The following is a 24,802-nucleotide window of genomic DNA, read 5'->3' on the forward strand; positions in this document are numbered from 1 at the left end:
ATACAGGGCTCAATCCCAGAACCCTGGCATCATGACCTGAGTTGAAGGCAGACGCTTAACCTACGAGCCACCCACATGCCCCATGTTTTCCCCACTATGTTACTGCTGTTTTAGGGCACAGTCTCTCAAGTTTGGATTCCTAAGAACCAGCATGATGGCAGGTATATTAAATTCACTCAAAAGTTTGTTGAATGATGTATTCATTTATTTAGTAAATAAACTGAAATTGCTCACTGAATAGCACAATTTCAAAACTACTTGATTCTTAAAATCTGAATTTAATGGATCTCAGTTACTTGGTGATATCAAGCACTTAATATATAAATGGGGCAACTTTTACTTTACATAAACTTTAATAAGAACATCAAATTATATATGAATTAGTACTAGATAACTCTCTACACACATTAGCATTTATGTTTCAAACTAACACAAAAACAGGTATCTTCAATCAAGATAGTACTTAAATGACCATGAAGAAGAATATATATTTTTTAAAGAATGGTGGCTATTCAGATACCACTTTAATACTTATAAATTTGATGGTTTCCTATTTTAACTAATTCCACCTTATGTGATTAAATAAGCATTAGAATAGAGAGATCTCTCTATGTAATTTATTACTTCCTCATATTGGTACTTATAGAAAACAGATATCGATTCAGAAAGGATTAGCAAGATTTTAAAAATGAGAAAATCATAAATGGCAATTAAAAGAAACTGGAATTGACCATCCATCCATTCATTCTCTCACTCAATTTTGTACTTGTGGATTTGTGTATTTGACCTCTAAAACAACTTGTAAAGTCAGTGATAAATTGGACAAACATATGCTCCTTCAGTAGATACTTTACATGATCAGTAGCATAGAAAACAAACTTAACCAAGTATGACAATAATGTGTGTGTGTATTTATTACCTCACCTCATAAGTTCTTTTTAAAGTTTATATTTGAATTCGTAGAACTTCAAGAAAATTTCTCATTAGCTGTAATAACTTCAAAAATTTCCATTTCCATTCAGATAAAAAAATACCCATACACTTCCAAAGTACCCTGACATATCCTTGATTTTATCCAAATTAATATTATGAAATTTGGCTTTAAATAAACTCTCCACAAATTATAATGCAAATGTGTCTTACAAGGTGAATAAATGTAAATGGTGTTTTGGTGTTTATGTCTCTGTGTCTTTCAAAACTTTCTATTTCAGATTTAATATTTAATTAGTCCAACTTTATCCCTTAATATCTCTGGAAAACACACCTTTCAGTCATAGTAAGATAGGCTAACATCGTCTTGCCAATTTGCTATGTGGCTTTCCTAGACTTCCCATCTGATTGACTTAGATGCATTATTAAGGACATATGAATATAAATATTTAAAATTTTTGTGTATCTAATGGATGCCTAAATAAATGCATGCATGTGTTGGAAAAAAATGCTACATTTGCATCTGTCACTGCCTAGTGGATGGAAGGAAACAGTGGTGCTGATGATTATTGACACATTTAAGTCAGTAACCCTGTAACTGATGGAGGAGAGAGTATACAAAAGAATTAAAAGAGGATTCAAAATGTCCTTATCAAAGTACCTGGAAATGTTCAAACTGCCAGTTTACTTTTGAAGAGACTTAGGAATGTTACTCTCTACCTAGCTGAAGGACTTGTGATAACTATAGGCAGCATGTGGAGACAAAAGCCAACATCAATGCTTTGATAGGGGGTCTGTCCCAACTACTCAAGTGCGTGTCTTCTTTGTGATTCTCACAAATGAGTCTTTATAAACCCTCCAAGTGCAACTAAATGAGAAAGTAGATATTACATAGAAGACTGTAGCAGTTATTGCAAGAGAGGAGTTAGAAAATCTCCGGTCTAACCTCTGGTCATTTAGGAGAGGAAAAGGAGCCCAGAGTCTTAGATTTGCCAGAAGAGAAAGGAAGATTAAGATAGAAGAAAACAACTTTCCTTATCATAGTATCAGTCCCACCATATTGTAATGACTTACATGCCCATGTTCACTCAGAACTCTAACAAACCAGGCTCTGTGTCAGTCTTAATCATTGCTACATCCCTGTACATAGCACCATGTTTCTCAGAAATGAGTATATGAATTGGTGAGGAAATGAATGTTCAGTATTAACCTGGGGAACGTTCTTAACCTTGCAGAGCCTCACCTTCATCCTTTGAAAATGGGGATAATATTCATGGCTTCTTAGAATGTTATCAGGGGAAAAGAAAGTAATACATTAATGATGCTTGGCAGTGAGCTTTACACAAAGAAGCTCTCATTGTGTATTAATGGAATGAGTGAATGCATCCATGAATAAAGCCAGATATAAAGAAAATATGTATTTCTCGGGAAACTTCAGCTACAAGACTGGGAAAAATATGGAAAGCTTTTGGCTTACCCTCATCTAATGTCTCATTTGGATAGAAACAAACAAACAAACACACACAAATGTAAAGCAAAACCCCAGAACTTAAAGCCAATTACAAAGCATTTGTTAAAGGAAACATTGTTGTTCAAATGACTCTAAAGAATATAATTCATAAGAAAATAAAGAGCACAGCCATACCTGACAGAATTCTGACTTCGGCTTCATTTCCTGTTCTTGAGCTGGCTGGATTCCGAGCTAAGCATCGATAGATTCCAATGTCCCCAGGTTGAAGTCGGCTGATCTGCAAGGCTCCAGAGGGCAAGACTACCACTCGGGAGTCTCCTGGGATAGGAGTCAGGTCTTGTTGGTTTTTTTGCCAGTGTATTGTTGGCATAGGTTCCCCAATGACTTCACACTTGAGTAGCACTGTGTCTCCCATGAAAGCTGTGACAGATTCTGTCTGGGATAGGAACCTCAGTGGTCCTAGGGGAAAAAGAAAGAAGGAAGGATAAAACCATTAGAAAAGGCATAATAATCATCAATAAAAATAATCACATTGGTATTCTTTATAGAAAATTGTATTTGAGGGGAGCCTGGGTGGCTCATGGGTTAAGACTCTGCCTTCAGCTCAGGTCATGAACTCAGGGTCCTGGGACTGAGCCCCACATCAGGCTCTCTGCTCAGGAGGGAGCCTGCTTCCCCCTCTCTCTCTGCCTGCCTCTCTGCCTACTTGTGATCTCTCTCTGTGTAAAATAAATAAATAAAATCTTTAAGAAAAATATTCTATTTGATGTTTTGTCCAATTTTATCTCATTTGCTCTTCATATTTTACCACATTATGTGTCTGACATTACAATAGTTTCTTTGACTAAAAAAAATGATAAATGTGTTGCCATTAATCTCTAGAAGCTTATTATTTTGTTATTCTTCATTTATAAAATAGCCTTGTAAAATAAACAGAATACACAAGAACACCCTAATTTTACATATAAGGAAAATAAAGTTCAGAGAAATGGAATTCCACACACAAGCTTACACCATCCTGCAAATAAGACCTGGTTCTTTGGTTTTTTTTTTTTTTTTAAGTTGACTCCAAACATAATGTAGGACTTGAACTCATGACCCTGAGATTAAGAGTTACTTGCTCTACTGACTGAGCCAGGCAGGCACCTAGTTCTTTTGAATCCTGGTCCTATGTGCTTCTAAGTACATGCCTTTGGACAAAGGATTATGAAGTTAAGGAGATTCACAAAGGACTGGTCAAATGGCATAGCCTACAGCAATTTCAATAAAGATGGGTGACATTAACCACTAATTATAGTAACAGAGAACACTCTTATTTGGGTTGACTGCTTCAGGTAAATGATCATCAGTATTTGCCAGTTATAGTTGTGGTATACGGAGAAAATGAATTAGATTAGCTTGTCTTTCCAGCCTGGCTGGGTGATCTACTCTGTAAGATTCCTTTGGTAACTTTTTTCATTTCTATGGGCTATAATATGTGATAAGAGCTAACTCAACTAATACAACCACTGTGATGTTCATGTACAGTAACATATGAAAAAGATGCATTCATATGGATGATTAAGCAAATGTAGGAAAAAGAAAAAAAAAAAAGAAATGACAAAAAGAAAATAAATTGCCCATTACTGAGCATGAGCATAGTGAAAGAGAAGTCTCCTATATCATGATGTTGTACATGAGAAGGGTAGAAAATATTTTGATCTTGCCCTTTTTGTGAACAGATGGATATTTATGACCCTAGTGCTTTGACAGTAAAAACTTTTTAAATATAAACATATTTGAATGAATTATGCCATCACTGATAGAACATTAGCAATTTTATTTTCTAGAATTCATTTAATTAAATAATTTTAAATTCCTTGATTCATGTTTCATTCATTACATTTATATTCCAATATTTTGATTTTCACTTCAATCTTTTTGGAATTGTTTTCATTGTGTGTTCATTTCATAATAAAATTTAATTCAGTCATCATTTTGGGATTCAAATCAAGTTTTTCTGACCATATTTTATGTTACTGCAATGTTTTTGTTTTTATAGATTTGTATTAACTGAGTCAAAATTTCCTAGGTCCAGGATCAAATTTTACCAATAAATTTTCCATCAATACGTAGGTAATAACAAATTTTATTGTACTCAGTTTTAACTACTATTAGTTTTATTTTGGGTCTATTAATTCTCACAAACCTAACTTTCCTTACAATTTGAAAAAAAAAATGGACGAGTCAAAAGGGGAAAGACAGGATGACTTAAATAAAACATCATAAATAAATATGGGAGACAATCAGAAATGCTATAGAGGAGCCTCCTTCTGTAGCTGAAAGTGGGATTTCATTATCTCTTTCAGGGATTAGACTATTTGAACCACCAGATAATTGAATCTATGAAATAGGAAATTATATCAATATCACATATAGAATAGGTAGAAGATATCAAAGATGGTTTGCCACTCATTATACCTCCATTCACATTAACAGACTTGCAGATCTATAAATGCAATATTAAGGCTGTTCTTAAGTAAGAATGATTAATTCTAGACCATGCAGAACCACTCATACTTGTGCAAATATTAATTTATCAATTGAAATTTATCCCAAACACAAGGTACTAAAATTATTCATCTGGATCCCCAGTTAAGTCTTTCGAATCTGGATTCCTGGATTTGTCTGTCTCCATGCTACAAATGTATCAACAGGGGGTGCCAGCCAATGCATAATTCTATTCTTATTTTGTATCCAGAATTATTCCATAACTATGCTAGATTTACCACTGAGTAAAGACCAAAAGGAATCTGCTAACTTGTGTCCTGGCTCATTGTTCAAAGTCCAGTTTCTACACTCTTTGTAGTGTCACGTCTAGTCTATTCAAAATTTAAGTACATTAATCTACAACTGATTGCTAAAGTATAGATTTAAAGCATGTACTTAAACAGATAATGGCTGTATATATGACACAAGGTAAAACTGCAATGGATAGTCAGCCAGATGTTGCAAATGTTATGTAGGACAACAGATTTTTTCAAATTTTTTTTATTTAATAGTTTTCTTCTTGGCCTCCACTTCTTATATTTTATTTTGTAGTTAAGGAAATAAAGTTGGAATAATTTACCTACACATACAAATTATGTTTTATAAAACACAGGAAAAATATTTTGAATAAATTGATGAAGTATCTGGATACTTACATATATTCAGCTATACACTCTTGTATATGTTATACACAATGGATAAAGTTCTCAATACATACTTTATGTTTAAATGTCTGTGGTGTTCCAAAAACTCGCTTACTAAATTCTAGTTAATAAATATAATAGAATAAAATATTGAATGAAAGGGTGAAAGCATACTTTGGAGATATTGTAGGTTCAGTTCTAGAGTAACTCAATAAGGTAGATATTGTGATAAAGTAAGTCAAATGGACTTTTTGGTTTGCTGGTTCATATAAAAGTCGTGGTTACACTCTATTGTAATCTATTAAATGTGCAATAGGAATACATAGCATACCTTAATTTAAAAGTACTTTATTGCTAAAAAATGCTGGGGGAGGTTTGGGGGGATGGGTTGGCCCAGTGATGAGTATTAAGGAGGGCACATATTGCATGGAGCACTGGGTGTTATATGTAAACAATGAATCTTAGAACACTACAACAAAAACTAATAACATTAAAAAAAAAAAAAGCTAAGCATCATTTGGGCTTTCAACAGCTTCAAGTCTTTTTTGCCAGTAGAGTCTTGCCTCACTGTTGATGGCGGCTGACTGATCAGGGGGTGGTGGTTGCTGAAGGTTGGGGTGGCTGCGGTAATTTATTAAAGTAAGACAACAATGAAGTTTGTTGCAGTGATTGTTCAATTAGTGAACAATTTCTCTGTAGCATGTGATGCTCTTTTATAGCATTTTACCCAGAGTAGAACCTCTTTCAAAATTGGAGTCAGCCCTGCTGCTGCTTTTTCAGCTAAATTTATGTAATATCCCAAATCCTTTATTTTCATTTCAATAATGTTTGCAGCATCTTCACTATGAGTAGATTCTACCTCAAAAAAACCACTGTCCTTGCTCATCGGTGAGAAGTGATTCCTCATCCGTTTGAGTTTTATCACCAGACTGCAACAATTCAGTCATATCTTCAGGCTCCACTTCTAATTCTAGTTCTCTTCTTATTTTCACCACATTCATAATTTACTTCCTCCACTGAAGTCTTCAATCCCTTCAACTCACCCAAAGTGTTGAAATCAACTTCTCCCAAACTCCTGTTAATGTTGGTGCTTTGACCTCCTCCCATGAATCATATATAGGATTAGTGACATCTAGAATGGTGAGTCCCTTCCAGAAGGTTTTTAATTGACTGTCCTATTGCATCAGATGGGTCACTATCAATGGCAGCGATAGCCTTACAAAATGTATTTCTTAAATAATAAGATTTGAAAGTCCAAATTATTCCTTGATCCACGGGCTTCAGAATGGATGTTGTGATAGCAGGCATGAAAACATTAATCTTGTTGTGCATCTCCACCAGAGCTCTAGAGAGACCAGGTGCCTTGTCAAAGAGGAGTAATATTTTGAAATGATTTTTTTTTTTCTGAGCAGTATGTCTCAACAGTAGGCTTAAAATATTCAGTAAACCATGTTGTAAATAGATGTGCTGTCATCTAGGCTTTGTTGTTCCATTTATAGAGCAGAGTGGAATTAGCACAATTCTTAAGAGCCTAAGAATCTTCAAAATGGTAAATGAGCCCTGGCTTCAACTTAAAATCACCAGCTACATTAGTCCCTAAGAAGAGAGTCAGCCTGTCCTTTGAAGCTTTGACTTCCCCTCTCTAGCCATGAAAATCTTAGATGACATCTTCTTCCAAGAGAAGGCTATTTTGTCTACATTGAAAATCTGTTGTCTAGTGTAGCCACCTTCATTAACTACCTTAGCTGGACCTGGATAACTTGCTACAGCTTCTACATCACCATTTGCTATTTCTCCTTGCATTTTGGTATAATAGAGGTGGATTCTTTCCTTGAACTTCATTAAACAACAATTGCTATCTCCAACCTTTCTTTCTGCAGCTGCTTTACCCCCTCTCAGCCTTCACATAATTGAAGAGATTCAGGGTATTGCTCTGCAATAGACTTTGGCTTAAGAGAATGTTATGGCTTGTTTGACCTTCCATCCAGACCACTAAAACTTTCTCCATATCAGCAATAAGGTTGTTTTGCTTTCTTATCATTTCTGTGTTCATGGGAATAGCATTTTTAAATTCCTTCAAGAAGTTTTCCTCCGCACAATCTGGCTGAATCACAATTGATTGTTTGGGGCAAATGCTTAGCTTTTGGGCTGGCTTGGCTTCTGATGTACCTTCCTCCCTAAGCTTAATAATTTCTAGCTTTTGTTTTAATATGAAAGATGAATGACTTTTTCTTTAACTTGAGCACTGAGAGGCCACAGAAAAGTTATTCATTGGTCTAATTTCAATATTGTGTCTTGAGGAAGAGGGAGGCCCAAGTAGAGGGAAAAGAATGCAGGAAGGGCCTGTTGGTGAAGCAGTCAGAGCACACAGAACATTTGTAGATTAAGTTTGTCATCTTATATGAGCGTGGTTCATGGTGTCTCAAAACAATTACAATAGTAACATTGGAGTCACTAATCACAGGTGAGCATAACAACTATAATAATAATGATAAAAGCTTGATAAATTGGAAGAATTAGCAAAACGTGATGCAGAGACACAAAGTGAACAAATGCTGTTGGAAAAATGGGGCCAACAGACGTGTGACACAGGGTTGCTACAAACCTTCAATCTGTAAAAACTGCAATATCTAGGAAGCAAAATAAAGCAAAGTGCAATAAAATGAGGTACGGCTGAATTCAAACTAATACTCAACAGCCAGCTCCTTTATGTAAACTTCAAACGAGCTAGAAGAATCATACACAAGACATAAGATTGTATATTAATATAATTAGACTTAATGGAATTGGCTAATATTCCACATGATTTTTAGTATGCACTCTATGATTATTTCATATTTTAATAAATGAGGTCAGAATGCATCCTATTTAAAATTTAATGATGTAATAATATTTGAAAATTTCAAATAGTTGATTATTTGACATAGTGAGAAATTATTAACATGATTTGTAGCTTTTTCTTTTTTGTCTCTGCAAAGCAAACCCAACACATCCAAAAGCAATTGTAAGTTTACAAGGCTCTATATGGCTTAAATTAATGTGCCCAATATTGTGCCAAATTTTAGCACTCACATCTCTTGGTGGTGTAACAACCAAGCAACAGTATTAAAAGAAGAAGTTATAGGCTATCACCTTAGTACTAAATTTTCAAGGCATGAGTATGAGCACTTAGTAATGAACATTAAACTCACTGTAACTCATAAGAATGAAATACAGTATTTTCGGAAGAGCCATTTAATGCTCTAAGGCAATACAAATGATTCCCATGCTTTATTCACAGAGAGATACAGCTATAATTTTAAGTAGATCCTCATGAAAAATAGCTACCTGATCCACAAGAGCCTTTTCCTGAAAAACGTTTGACTCAGACACATCTGATCCATTGTCATCATAGCAAAAGTGGTCTTCCTAGCTCTACTCTTTTCTAACCCTAATATATTCCAAACATAATAAAAGATCAGTGTTCCTAAATCACCAAGGTTTTTGCTTCACTTAAGAAACTCGAATGTCCCCAGTTTTTTCTAGAATCGTCTTATACCCCAAATGCTGGTACCCAAGAACCTAGTGCAAGGCATTTTCTATGCTCATCTTCTATAACCCTGGCAAATATTTCTTGTATCTATTGAACTGGTCTACTCTCTAAGCCTACTTCCTCTTAATTGTATTTATCGAGTTTTCTCTAAAAAAGAAATTATCTACCTATCAAAACTGTGATTATTCTTGTTACAGACTCAAAAAAAAAAATCACCTTTTCTCTAGTTTTGCTTCCCAGAAATTGTTTTTTGCATTTTTTTGCATGTTTACAGCAGTGATAACTTATAGATACTATGACAAAGCTGCTTATACCAATAAAATACTGAAAAGCGTTTACATGTTTGCATATGTGGGGTTTTTTTTTGGAGGGGGAGAGGGGCATTTTATGTCTCCAGAGTATATCAAATATCTCCTGAAAGAAAAACAAAATACACGGAATTTGTTGAGGTTCTAGGTGACTCTAAATGTTCAAAAAGAGTATTGAGACACCTAAATGTTGATAACTGCATCTGAGTGTGGCTCTACCACAAGCTAGCATATTCAGCAGTAGTCTGGGATGGTAAAGGAGACACACGGGTGCCAGATAATCTGGGGTCAATTCTAGGCTTTGCCACTTAACCAGCTGGATGACTTCAGGCGAAGTCTCAGTTTTATCATTTGCACTATTGTTAGTTCCTTTATAAATCACCTCACGTAACCTACACGATAGACCTGTAAATGTCCCTGTCTCCACTTTACAGATGGAACTAGAATAGGAGCAAAATGCCTCCCGATGTTTACAATATGTATGATTGCTTGTTTTTCTTTCTAAGTTTTAGTGCCGAATTATCATATTTCTTAAAATACCTTATTTCCCCAACCCATGGAAATGTGTCAAAAGGAATTTCTTCTGTAAATCAGTATCCCTGAATTCCTCAACCTCTACATAGCTGCACAGTGCTGGGTGGAGTGAACTGTTGTTTAACATGTATTCTCAGAGATAAACTTCAGCCTAAAATATGGCACTTTGGAAAATAGCATGCAGACTTACTTTCTTTTTTCTTTTTTTAACAGACTTAATTTTTTGATGCTTTCAGGAGGCTTTTCACTGTTACCTTGGAGGAAAGGCTGTTTCCAAGAATGAACTGCAGTCAAGGTTCCTACCTTCACACTTAGTTTGACCCAGGATACTACGGCAGCTTTCAATCTAGCAACACCTGGACTCTTGGTAAGTGTCCCCTACCAGTCAAATAGCAGGTTCACACAAATCTGCACTTTTGTGCATTAACAAAGACCAGCAACTACTAAGGAAGGATGAGTTTAGGAACTATTAAAAAGAGACAACATATTGTTTTGCATTTGGAAAAGTCAAGACATGTATGGGAGCTCCATTTTATCTCCTGTCCCAGAAATGATAAACACGGACACTTATAATTCAAATGTTTTAAGTTCCTAACAGTTAGTAAAAGTGCCTGGGTTTCAGTATCAGAAATTTTATTGATGTTAATTATCCTAATAATAGTTGTATAGGAAGCATTAAGTGCTGTTAGCAAAGGATATACAACCATTATGCAAGTACCATGGAGAAATGGGTCTTACCCTGTTTATTTTGATTTTTGTAAAAGATCCTTCAGTTATTCTTTAGTACTAATTTTCACAGTAAAAGGATTCATAACGGGCCCACTTATATATGTTATTTTGTTAATGTTGCTCAAGGCCTGTTAAACAGCTAGAACCACAATTCTTTGCTAAAACATTTACTACCTACCCATGCAAGGAGAAGGGAAGTAAAGTTTAACTCTGTTAAGCTCGTCTCTAACACAGCACTTGAATATCGGGGATTTAAGTGTGCCCAGTGCCATGCCGGAATTCTCAGTTCCTCAGAGAGGACTCCCCCAAGCCTAGATAGAACCGATCATCTCTGCATGTCTCCTTCCCAGCACTTACTTCAACTGTAATTAGCGATGGCATTGATTTAACAGCCATCTTTCCAGCTAATAAGTAAAACTCCACAAAAGCAGGGCCAAGTCTATTGTATTCTGTGCTCAGACATAACACACTGCATGATATATCCTTGTACTTCAAATATTCATTGAATAAAAAATGTATTATCCATAAGATATTTTGTTTAGGCAAATATCCCAGACTTTAAACATTGGGAAGTCTAGAAAGGACAATGGCTAGGGAGGCATAAAGAGAGGGAAACCACGTATTTTCTTCAGGGGATGTGAAAAAGCAAAAAGGCTGAGATACATACACACACACACACACACACACATACACACACACATACAATACAGGAAGTCAAACCACAAAATCTTTCATCTGAAAAATTATTGGGGGGGAGGGGCTATGCCTAGTGCATCCATGAATGTTTTAACCAAGCCTCATAAGTTTAAATTGCTGAGCAGTGATACACATTTTGAATGAAATTTCCCCATCCTTCCTTCCTTCCAAATCACTGTCCCGAGGAACAATGTATCAGTGGTCCCTGGGCCAGCCCCCACCCAACTGGGACATCCTGAGCAATGGCTATAACCATCAATCAGGTTTCAGCCAATACCTAATTCCTCAGGAGCCAGGCACAACCAAACTGTTGTCTGTCACTGAGGCAGTAGAAATGTTAATAGCAAAAGCAGCAAACATTTTTCATTTAGGCTTTTCTTTTGTGATGCTAAAAAAATGAGGTAAAATATCACCATGGCAATGAATGAAAGCTGCTAAATCTGCAGGGACATCAAAAGTGTTAGGCTCCCAGAATTAAAATAATGAGAACAATAGTCCCTCTGGACCCTTCCACCTATGCATATACACACCACATAGACTAGGAGGACCCAGACAGTCAGAAAGTTTTAATATCTTAGCTGTGCACTTTCATTCATTGAATTCTAAACTACTTTGGCTTTTAAGCAAAAGTAGAAATAAAGCATTTCGCAGCCCAGGTTTATGCCAAGACTCTGCCTCTAGGGAGGCCTCTCATGTACCCACACACCCCTAGACTGGGCCTATTCCTTTTTTAAAATTCTAATCTGAAAATGGCACATTCTTCCGATTTGCCCTCTAGCCTCTCTGGCAGACCATCAGGATCCCCATCTCTTCCAATGGAAGGTCTAATTATTAAGTAATTAAAATTCATTTAATAAAAAGAGACTTATCAATTGGGGGACAGACTTTGGGGTTGGAAACATGCCTCGCTTTTAAATATTCAGCAATGTGGTGATATTCTACACCTGCCAGAGAACTGCTGTAGATGCTTTGTTTGCTCCAAATTAAAGCCTCTAGGCTATATCCCTTCAAAGGCAGGACCTTGTTTGCCTTCGTTTAATTCCTAAATTAGCTGAAGAGAAGAGAATAAAGGTAATCCAAAGAGAAGTTCTCTAGGTTTGGTCTTTTTCGGAAGCCAGAAGACCAATAAATGATTCTTAGAATTTGTTATAGCATATTTCTGCCAGTACATCTCTCTGAGAGTTATCATTTCCCTTCTTTATTTTTCCAGATTTTTGTTTTAGCTTCATTTTCATTGGCAAAATTACAGACATCTAGGTAGTTGGCCGAAGAGCCGTTGCTCAAACGTGGCATTGTGAAACAAACCAAGTGAGTATGTCTGGTGGATGCCAGCCTTTCTTGCCCAGTGTGTGATCTTAGGAGAAACATCCATGTGGGTAATTAGTTGAACCTCAGAAGGCTGTAACAGAGTATGAAATGAAAAGGAAAACAAATATAGGCAAATCATACAGTTTGTCAGTCCAGCTCTATAAGAATGGCAATACACAATGAACACATCCCCTGGGCAAAAAGTAGTCAAGGAGACATGTCACCACTGTTTCTCAGAATCACCTCAGAGGTCTGTCCACTATAAATGCTCTGAAGGACTGGTCCACTTCCCAGTCCTTGAAAACTGATTAGACATAAGGCTTGGAACCAGGTGGTCACTTGGTGTCACCTCTAATCTATGGGTGATCAAGACCCAGTTTGAATGCTGATCTATCATAATCTCACCAAGCAGCCTTGCTGGACTCCTGATCTTCAAATCCATGGGGTAATTGAGAATTCTCCAAACTACCCTTCTTAATAACATCAGTAGGGCTCCTGGCAGCCTACATCGTGCCTTTATAAGAATTGGGAAGAGTGATCTTTGATCTTTGAAGGGATGAAGTTTAAGAACGTGCTCCATAAGATTGGCCAACAATCCAGAGCTGGATTTCAGCTCCACACAATTCTCCTCTACAGACTGTTCTCAGATATGAATTATACCACGTACCATCCGCCCTGCTCTTCCTGATTCCATTATCAGTGATCAGACAAGCATGATTCAGCCCCTCCATGTCTTTTGTTAACTTCAACATCAACAGAGGTGGATTCTGGAAGCATTCGTCTAGGTAGCATTAATAGCTTTTCTTTCATTCATCTGAGTTATTATATAATATCTATTTCTCAGCACAAGATTAAATAATGAAGAAAGCTTTACCACCTTTTCCTCAAATGTGCATGCTATTGTCTTCTTGGTTAAAGATCCTTCATAAAATCTAATCAAATTATATTGAATATCAATGTCATTATTCTATATGAAAGTTAGAATAGAATCTATTTTTACAGAAAGAGCTATACAGCAAACTCTGTTGACTGGAGGGTACTTTTCCTCTTAACTTTACTGTCATACCTTTGATGACTGAAATAGGTCTTTTACCTGTATAGATATATAAAGCCAAATGGGAACTCATATTTATAATGAAGATCAATTAGGAGTTTTTTGTTTATTTTAAGATTTTTGTATAATACTGTAATGGGATTTTTAATGGATAAACTTCCAATATAGAAAAGCATTTGTTAGAAATCAAAAACTGAAAATACAGTTGACTCTTGAAAAATGCAGGAGTTAAGGTTGCCAATCCCCCCATGTAGTCAAAAATCCAACTGTAACACTGACTCCCCAAAAACTTAACTACTAAGAGCCTTATCAATAACATAAATAGTTGATTAACAAATATTTTGTATGTGTATCATATACTGTAGTCATACAGGAAAGTAAGCTAGAGAAAAGAAAATGTTATTAAGAAAATAATAAGGAAAACAATTTTAGAGTGCTGTAGTATGTTTATGAAAAAAATCTGCATGTCAGTGGACCTGTGCAATTCAAATCTGTGTTGTTCGAGTCAATTGTATAAACAAAAATGATATAGCACTTTAACCTATTAATGTTGCAAAGATTTCATAATGATAACTTCTGAAAGTATGAATTGATATTCTACCACTGAAAAGTAATTTGGCAATGTTCATCATAACAATTTAATCCAAGAGCTCTGCTTCTAGGAATCTACCCATAAATATACGAAGAGCTAGATATATAAAATGATTCAGTACATCATTGTTTAAAATAGTGAATGATAGAAAATGGGCTAATTCTACAACTGATGATTGCTTATGCAAATTATTGCATCCCCACTGAAAATTATACAATTAATTGTACTAAAAATTATACAACCATGTAAAATTATATTACTATACATTTTTAAAAGTGAGAGAATTATTTTTCTTTTTTTCTAAAATAAGCGTATCTTAAATATGCAAGAGGAAATCACTAATGATTCTCATGCTCTATTTAGTGTATTATATTCAATTGCAAACAACTCTTCAAGAACATATTGATTTCATGAAGAGATGTCTCCCTCAACAGGCTTTGACCATAACTTTATTTTCATTCACTACTCTGCAGATAAAATTCTTATTATAAAACCTGAGATTGGTCTGTAATCAATAATAATGAATAATTTTACAGAATTCAGGCTTAGACTTTCCATCAAGCTTAAATCTCATTATGCATGGCTAATGAATGATCACAACATTCAAGAAAGTCGATTATGAATGTGGCTGATATTTGTTGGGCCTACTTGTAAATCTTACTTAATTCTAAGCAAGCAAATCATTGAAATAACAAAAAAAGGAAGCTTTTAAAGTTGTGTGATATTTTGTTTTCTATTATGTCATTGTCGTCATCCTTTCCCTGCTTTGTCTAAATTCTCCTGTTAACCTGGCCATGAACCCCTTCCATCACTGCTCATATCAACTCATGGAGATTTACAAATTATTTGCTCATTCACTCAGCCAGTTAGTCAATGTGATGATTAATTTTATATATGAACCTGGCTGCGTTTCAGGGTACTAGTGTATCTGGTTAAAAGATACTCTGGGCTCATCTCTGAGGATGTTTCTGGATGAGCTCACATTTGAGTCAGTAGACTGAATAAAACTCCCCAGTGTGAGCAGGCCTCATCTAACCCACTGATGGTCTAGGCAGAACAAAAAGGTGGAGTTTTTGTTTCATCAGTTTCCTGATGCCTTTGAAACGAGACTCAGATTGGAACTGACACCAGCTGCTCTACTGGTTCTCAGACTTTTGGACTCAAACTGAACACACACTATTTGTTCTCCTAGGTCTTTGGCTTGCCAAGTGCAGGTCCTTAGACTTCTCAGCCTTCTTAATCACATGAACCAATTCCTTAAAATAAACAAACAAATAGTTGACCCTTGAAGAACATGGGGTTAGGGACACCAACACTCTGTATAATCAAAAATTCATGAATAACTTTGGATTCCTTCAAAACGTGACTACTAATAGCCTACTGTTGACCAAAAGCCTTACCAATAACATAAACAGGTAAGTAACACATATTTTACATGTCATATGTATTTTTTTAAAAGCTCCTATTTATTTATTTGACAGAGATCACAAGCAGGCAGAGAAGCAGGTAGAGAGAGAGAGAGAGGGAAGCAGGCTTCCCACTGAGCAGAGAGCCTGATGCGGGGCTCGATCCCAGGACCCTGAGATCATGACCTGAGCTGAAGGCAGAGGCTTTAACCCACTGAGCCACCCAGGCGCCCCTATATGTCATATGTATTATATAGTATAGTCTTATAATAAAGGAAGCTTTAGAAGAGAAAATGTTATTAAGAAAATACTGGTTCTGTTTCTCTGGAAAACTCGCACTGATATAATTTGTCAACATTCACTGGACACCTAATGTGTGATAGGCATCATCTTCATTGTCTAAGGCATACAATGGCAAAATTAACAACTAATACTAGCTTCTTTCCTTAAACAACTCACAGTCCAGTTGGAAAAGCAAATACACAAGAACAATACTATAACACACTGCATTGTGGGAGCAGAGATAAAATCATTCCTAGTGATGTCTGTTGGAAAAGGAATAATAAGCAAAGAGCCCCAGAAATGGTGTAATATGAACTGGGTCTTGAATAACAAATGGGTTTTCAATAGGTACCATAGACCCAAAAGGACATTTTTTTTTAAGATTTTATTTATTTATTTGACAGACAGAGATCACAAGTAGGCAGAGAGGGAGGCAGAGAGAGAGAGGAGGAAGCAGGCTCCCCGCCGAGCAGAGAGCCCGACATGGGGCTCAACCCCAGGACCCTGGGATCATGACCTGAGCCGAAGGCAGAGGCTATAATCCACTGAGACACACAGGCGCCCCACCAAAAGGACATTTTCGATAGAACAAGGTGGGGAAACAAAACAAAACAAAACAAAACAAACAGTGGTTAATCTGAAGACTATAACATTTTTTAGATATGGTAAATAATTCAGTAAATAATGGAAAAACACTAAGGCATCTCTATAACTGTTTTTTTCTACCATATGAGAGACTGGTATTAAAGAGAGCTTCTTCAATTTTATGATAGATCATGTGTATTTGACTACAGAAGTACTATAACCTCCATGAGGGCAGAATCAGTAGCTCCTATGTCTTAGTATTACTCCCCTGGTACACATAGTACTCAATGAACATTGACTAATCTCCATATTAATGAACAAAAAGTTATTGATATATTTGTGTACTATATTAACATGTTATATCACACGACATGACAAATTACACTATTTTATATTTATGTTAATGTACAATTACTATTTGGAAATTCAGAGGAGAAAAATGAGATTCACATTCATCATATTTCATAAGCAAAACATGACAAAGCCCTAATAACAGCAAATAAGCAGAAAAACTCAGCAAGGGATTATCTTGTTTCAAAGATTATTGAAATAAGAATCTATTGGCTTATGATTGTTTCAAACTTACAATTGAGCATATTATCCAAAGGATTAAATTGCTTTCTACTAGTCAATCTATTAATGCAAATGCTTATTCTTGTTAGTACCAGCAGCACTGAGTTCATATTAGACACTATATTAGGTATAGTAATATATAAGGTAGCCTTTACTTACAAAGGCCTTATAAGTATAAGGCTATAAAAGGCCTTACTGAAGTTTCATGCCAATATGTTTTACTCTCTGTTTGGTAGGACCATCCTCCTCTCAGTAAAAAATGATTGGGTTTTTTTCCCCTGTCAAAAATATGTAGCTGAGTCATATATTTAGAACTTGCAGATATAGACCAAAGAAAGAAGAAACCAAAATGGAATAAGTTTTCAATTCAAGTAGGCAGCATCGATAGTGTTAGCTCATTAACTTTATTTCAATACATAACTGATTAAAATTAATTTGATATTAGTTAAGATTCACATCAAATATATTAAAATGATTCATTTTTTTCTCTCATAATTTAATATCTTTGTTTTTCCTCCCCAACAAATCCATCAGTACATGAGAATTAAAAAAAAACAGCAAAAATAATAATTTAGATTAAAGACTTCTGGTAAACTTATGTAATTTTTCTTTTGATTTAGAAGTACCTACTGGGAGAAAATTGGAACTGATGAAATGACTTTACATGCTGGGCATTTGCACAATGAAAATGCAAAGCCAGAGTATTTCAGCTTAACTGCCGAACTTGTGTGATTTTCTACCTTTTGTACTGAGACCCCGAGCAAATAAAAACTTTTTAAAGAATTACCAAACTTTTTGGTAGTTTGGTCCAGAGTCACCAAATATATCTGATACAACGAGTTATTCAAAAGAAGAACAAAAATGGATGCTTGACACCTACGTTCATAGTTTGGGATGTGTCTCAGACTCACCCGAATTAAAGTCTACTACAAGCACATGAAATACTCATTTATTCAGACTTATCTGTTTTGAACTTACTCTCCAGCAATCCCTTGGTTGTAAGAGAATTTTAGTAAATGAGAGAATGGTAAATCACCCTTCCTGAAAATCTTTCTGTCATGGACTTATTCTCCTGGTCCCAAATGTATCATAGGTCACTTGACTGAGGAGAAAGGTGAAAAAAGGGAGCAAGCCTGAGCAGTCACAGACATGTTTTCCCCCTGGTTCTAAGTGGGACAGAAGTGGGGTACACGTGTGTACGGTAGGAAACAAAATATTCCTCCAGAATAGCTTTAAGCCCCAGTTAGCAGCATATTTGAACAGTTTTTATAGAATCAGCGACCATATTTCTTCTAAGTGTGTTTATTGATCTTGCCAGATCTTATGAACTATGAATGTAAATGAGCATTAAAGTACTAAGTAGTTCTTTAAAAAACAAAACAAAACAGAAAACATGGTTCTTTAACGGAGCATGAGCTTTGAAGAGCTTTGAGCACGGAGGAGCCTAGCGAAAGATTAGACTGGAGATGTAGACGGGGGTAGATAATTCAGATGCCTTACACCATCGCAGGAAGTTTGGACTTCATTTCAGCTACATTGAGAAATGATTAAGAGATTTTGAGCAAGGAAAATACATGATTGGATTTACATTTTTTGAAGATCATTCTGGCTGCTGTGCAGAGAATATTTCTGGGGTATGGGATGTTTGTGAAAACAAGGACAAAACAGGAATCTTAGAATAGTAGTCTACGTGAAAGAAAGTATGGCTTGTGTTGGGGAGGGCAGAGTCCGGTATGCAGTCTCTAGATGCTACCCAGCTGTATAAGAATGGTCCTAGGACCTTGAACACTTCCTTACCAAGAGATGAGGAGCCCGGACAGCTTGTACTGAGTTTACAGCCTAGAGTGAGAATAGTTTTCCCTGTTTCAGGCTCAAGGAATGTTCCATTGTTCTGTGGAAGTGTGTATGTCAGTGGCGTTCAGACACACTTGTAGCTTTGTGTATTTAAGACTCCACAGAGGAGGGAGTAGTGTCCTTCTGCTGCTCTGCAGAAGGGACGTGAGCAGGACAACTGTCCTGTGTCGGCTGCCAAGGGGCCCCACAAGCTGTGGCATCTGACACCCGCTACTGGGCTGACCTTAGTCTGTCTCTTCTCCATGCGAGCAAAGCATCATTCTAACCAGTGCTTGACCATATTGTGTTTTCCTTGACAACTCTGGTACCAAGATGCAGTGGACAGAAGTGTGTGAGGGTCCTCCACGGGGACTGATAACTGGTGCACAGTGTTCTGTTCCAGAGCTTGGACAAAGGAGGTAATCGTGAAACTGAGAAAGAGAGAGAACAGGTATACTTTGAGGCATAATTCAAAGGACCTGTTGACGGCTGAATGTGGTTTGTGAAGGAAAGGGATAAGTCAAGGATGAACCCAGATTTCATAAAATATTTAGGTTGTGACATAAGGCATTGTGCTTGGGTTAAGCTGGGATCAAATGTGGTGGTTTGGAGGAAAGTAACAACCACTACAAAGAGACACTTGAGTACGAGATGTGGTACTAAACACTGAGCAGAGTCAGAGGTCAGCTAAGTTATCGGATCCAAATCTTGTAATCTCAAAAATGGAAGGATTAGAAAATGTGATCATCAAAGCTTTTTGCATATATAAAATTACATAACCCTGTGATTCTACGTCAAAACAAACTAATATGTGGCCAGACCTTATATTCATCCACCAACATTTAGCCAAATTAATCTAATAAACACACTAGACACTGTTTAATCATTGGTGATACTGAGGCAAAATAAAAAAATTCCTCGTCGCTGCCCTAATGAAGTTGCCAATCTAGTAGAAGATGAATTTACTTATTAGACATTTATCATGACTATTCATAACAGATGGCCTAAACATAAGCTTGGAGATTTATGGTTGAGAGAAGCCAATAAAATCTGCCCAAAGTTGCAAAAAGTGACAAACTCAAGTTAATTTGAGTTACTCTTTGTTTTCCTCTGTTGATAATCCCAAGTAAACTATCTTATAACTTATTGAGGCTTTTTGTTAATTTAGAGTCACTTACCCTAATTTATTTTGACTCTGTAGATAAAACTCTTGTTCTTAATGGCTCCCAAAATATTATTATTTTAAAATCATATAGATGTCAATGGAGAGAAGATCAAAAGTATACATTTAAACAGCTTGATTTATTCTAGATTTTGCCAAGTTCTTTCAATTCACTTTGAATTTTACTTTCTTTGAAGTAATATTTTTTTTTATGTATTTTATTCTTTTGGCCTCAGCATTTGAGAACTTGTGATAGTCTTCAGGGTGATTTACAGATTCTTCTACATCAGACTGGTGTCTGAGACACATATTGGCATTTTACTGTAATTTCCATTTGTCCTTTCCAGAAATATCCTATTGAACTGGTTCTTAGATCTACAGTCATCTAGTAAGATGCCATGAAGTCCATCAATCTGATGAATGATGGGTGACGTACATTTTTAAGGCAATGTCTCATCTGTAAATTTACCAAGAACTAACCTGATATAGCTTAAATTTGGGGATCTCAGAACATGGTATTATTTCCCAAAATTCTAATCAGATATGTACCACAGGGAATATATTTTTATTGGGTTTAAGAGATCATTCACTCCCTGTCTTTATGTCCTTTAATTCTCCTTTAACAACCATATATCCTCTTTTAACTGGTCATTCCAGTGAGCCCCTAAACATGACTTGGTACTTTCCCATCTATCTCTTCAATTTTGTCACCTTTTGTTCTCCATCACCAGCCTGATTTCTTTACTGTTTCACACATCATGACAACTGAGCCTTGGCTCATTTGTTTATTGTTGTATCCTCAGTGTCTGATACTAAGTAGGTGCTCAATACATATTTATTGAATGTTCAACTAAAGTATATGAATCCAACTCAACTTTCTAGATCCAAAATAAACCTATTTTCCCCTTTTCTTCTCTGGTATCTCATTGAATTTATTTTCAGGGGCACTCATTGGTAATTATCAAGTGTTCACTGGTATTGTTATATTTTCATGCATCCCTGCTTATTATATCCAATTAAATTTTAGACTGCTCAAGTATCCATATACTGCTCTATTTTTTTGTGAACATTCATGGTACAGTGTCATATATACTGAAGACATTGAATAGTACCCTTAAGTTTGATCACATTGAGGAATGATTATTTTTGTTTTGCCCATTTAGGTGAAGAACCATCAATTAAGGAAATTCTTAAATAGTTGGCTTTAGTTGATTTATTTCATCTTAAAGTTTTGATGACTGGTCCTTTCCATTGCTCTGTATTTCAGTAGTGATTTCAATTTATGGGAAAGTCTCATTTATTATAGTGTAGAACTTATAACTTGTAATAATTTAGATGCTAAAGAATTAGACTATGTATCTATTTAGATTATTTATTATCTATTTATCAAATTTTAAGGGACTGGGTTATCTTTGAAACAGCTACCAAAAAAAGGTTTTATAAGCAAATTAATTGTGGAAACAAGATTTATACGTTTTTATAAGTGACCACTCCTGATTCTGAAATGTAGGACTTGGTTATGCATTTTCCAACCCATTTATCAATCCCTGCTTTACACTGATGGTTTGATGTTGATGTCTACATATCCTTCCACAATTCTATAAGTTTCTCAAAAATAAGACTAAGACTTCAGTTCTTTGTATTCTCTTCTGTCTGGCACAGTGCCTTTTTAGCATGGGATCAATGGCTATTCGTCAATTGATTATTGAAAGTCTGATCTTTCGTCTTACTTCTATAGTCTTTCTATCCTCCAATAATTATCTATCATCATTCCCAGAATTTTTAAGTGGTTTCAGGAAAGGGAGTATGAAGATAAATAAATCTAGACTCATCATTTAAATTTGGAAGAGGCATTAGAGCGCATTCAAATCAATCATTTTGTTCTATGGAAAAAATATGTGAATATACAGAATTATTCAAAATTAATATTTTTATTCAAAAATGAAAAATTGAGTATATAAAATTAATATTTTTACCCCATTCCTGATTTTTTTCCAATTTTTATCTATTAGAAATTCTCTATAGCTGAGTACATATTTATCTGATATATTGACATTTGTGTATATGTGTATTTATGTACATGCTTAATAAATTGCATATATGTTTGTGTATGTGTGTGTCTACATAGACATGTGTGTGTCTGTATAGACATGTGTGTATGTTACATAGACACAGATACAGATATAGAGAGGTATGTGTATGTTTATATACTTACTACACACAACTATAGTCAAATGCACACATATATCCCTCTATATTACATGGGAGTTTATATATACATATGCACACTTACTTCACATATATTCCTGCAAAAATATAAGTTAATCATTGAAACGAGCAGAGAATTAGTTGGTCAAAGTAATCATATTATGATAGCACATTGTGCTTAGTTGTTAGAAATCAGTTCTCTCTTAGATAACTGAAATGACTAGCAGTATTTCTCCATTAATGTTTGCCCTTTAAAAAACATAACACTTTGTATACGTGTTCCTTCCCACTAACTTTCAAGTTATCTGAACTAAAACCTAAAAAAAATAAGCTGATTCCAATTCTATTGTTCAGAGAAATGGCAATAGTCTTATAAATCAGAAACTTGTCCATAATACAGATTTTTTAATATGATTCAGACTCATGAGAGAAGACGCCTTATTATTCACACCAAGCTGAACTGCTAATTTTCAGAGACAAATGCACCTGTGGAAAAAGAAATCATATCTTTAAATTGTATTATCCACTGACAAGACCACATACTGTTTCATCCTTGTTGTTAATGCAGAAATCAGAGGGTGTAAATCTCTTCATCTTCCTGTCAGCACTTCTGGCCAGGGTGTTAATGGCCTGCAGCCAGGAAGTTGTATAGGCTTCCAGCCAATCAGCAATGAAACCATTTAATCGGCTTTTCAAACAGGAAGCACAAGTTCGGGAGGTGGGGGAGCTCAATGCTAATGCATTTAGATGAAAACATATTTTAAATCTGCAATTAAAACCAGGGACATCTTCATCCTTTCTGATATAAGTGGGTAGAAAATGTTTCATTTATTAAGTGAAAGGCTAATTTTACTGATTGAAAATACATTATCAGCATCTTAACAGATTTCTTTTCAAAGGCTAAACCCCATCTTCCCCTGCCAAGATGAAAGGAGTCCCTGTCTTCAGAGAGAAGCATCAGAAAGGTCTCCTGCTTGGAAAAACCAACACATCTAAGGGCAGATGGTTTGGTCTGGTCCAGAGGCTGTAAACTGTCTAATTCTGAGATAAATTGGATTGAACAGTCACGACTACATTAATAATGGCCATTAACAGTTGGAGGAGCTATACAATGAGGTTTTGGAAATGCATCTTTTGACATTGTTGGAGAAAAAAAAAATCAGGAAATTGAGACAAACAATTACTTAACCTATACTGGGAGAGACACTCTCTGGTTTCCATAAGGATTTTATTATAAAAACATTGGAGATTATATGTTTTAAGCAAGTTAAACATTTGTTAATGATGAGAAAGGAAATGATCACTGTGGACAAGATCTAAGAACATAAGTTTATACAATTACTGTCTTTAAGTCTTAACTGTACAGTATCAAACTCTGAACTTTCCTTTGCCTTTTGATGGAACTATCTTTGTAGTTAAAATGATACAGGTTGAAAAAACACAACCTAAAGCCTTAAGCAGCGCAAAAGGTAGAAAATAACATGGTTGACTCTCCGCTTCCACAAATATATATTAATGCTAACTTTAAAATGCAAGGGGGAAAGGTAGTACAAGGGTAGGTGAGCCTGAAAGTCACAGAGCAAGGACAGGATTTAGATAAAAGCACAGAGAATCTACAAAGTCTTCACTGAATTTTAAACTGGGAGCCAGTTTGGCAATAACCTACTGCAAACTGCTATCTGACTACCAATCTTGCTTTTCTTTCATTTAACATGGGCGTGGCCTCACACACATTTATTATGGCTACTCCAGTCTCCTCCTGCCTGGATTGCACTAGAATAGTCTAGGAGGACATCCTGCAGCAAATTGTCTCTAGTGGGGGTCAGCAAACTATAGCCTGCAGGCCAAATCTGGTCCGCCATCTGTTTTTGTAAAGCTCTCAAGGTAAGAATGACTGAATAAAATAGAAAAGGAATATTTTATGACATGTGAAAACTACATGAAATTCAAATACCCATAAAACAAAGTTTCCATAACACAAAGTTTAATTGGAAGAGAGCCATGGCCATTTGTCCATTTATTGTTTATGACTGCTCTCAAGCTACAGTGGCAGAGTTGAGTCATTGTAGCAGAGACTAGATGGCTTGAAAATCCAGAAATATTCACTATTTGGTCCTTTAGGAAAAAAAAAAAAAGTTTGATTCCTGTCTATGGAAATGTTGGCTCATGTACAGTTAGTCAATATGGATGGGAGGATAGTCTACCGATCTGGCACAGTTAATGTGTGTGATTGATTACACAAAGATGATCGCATGATACCTTAACATTCCATGTAGACACAGCCCCAGTGGGCACCTGCTCATTTAAATGCAGGTTTTATGAAGACAAAAAAAGAGGTAAAAGGAAAAAGAAGCAAACCTTTGTGAAACAGCTTTCTTGTACTTTCTTTTAGGTCCAAATTGATCTCTACAGCTACTCAGCTGGTA

General features: G+C 35.7%; 1 protein-coding gene across 2 annotated transcripts in view; it reads right to left on the reverse strand.

The window, feature by feature from the left end:
* The window catches only part of DCC (DCC netrin 1 receptor), a 1,110,025-nt gene that overhangs the window by 593,357 nt on the left and 491,866 nt on the right, over window positions 1-24,802 (reverse strand). For both annotated transcript variants that reach the window (XM_032882476.1, XM_032882475.1), the window contains exon 3: window positions 2,576-2,860. In XM_032882476.1, coding sequence (XP_032738367.1) covers window positions 2,576-2,860 — 285 coding nt within the window. The remainder of the gene's footprint in view (window positions 1-2,575; window positions 2,861-24,802) is intronic.

Source organism: Lontra canadensis, unplaced genomic scaffold, assembly GCF_010015895.1.
Source record: "Lontra canadensis isolate GAN:19392208 unplaced genomic scaffold, GSC_riverotter_1.0 scaffold82, whole genome shotgun sequence".
Taxonomy (NCBI): Eukaryota; Metazoa; Chordata; class Mammalia; order Carnivora; family Mustelidae; genus Lontra; species Lontra canadensis.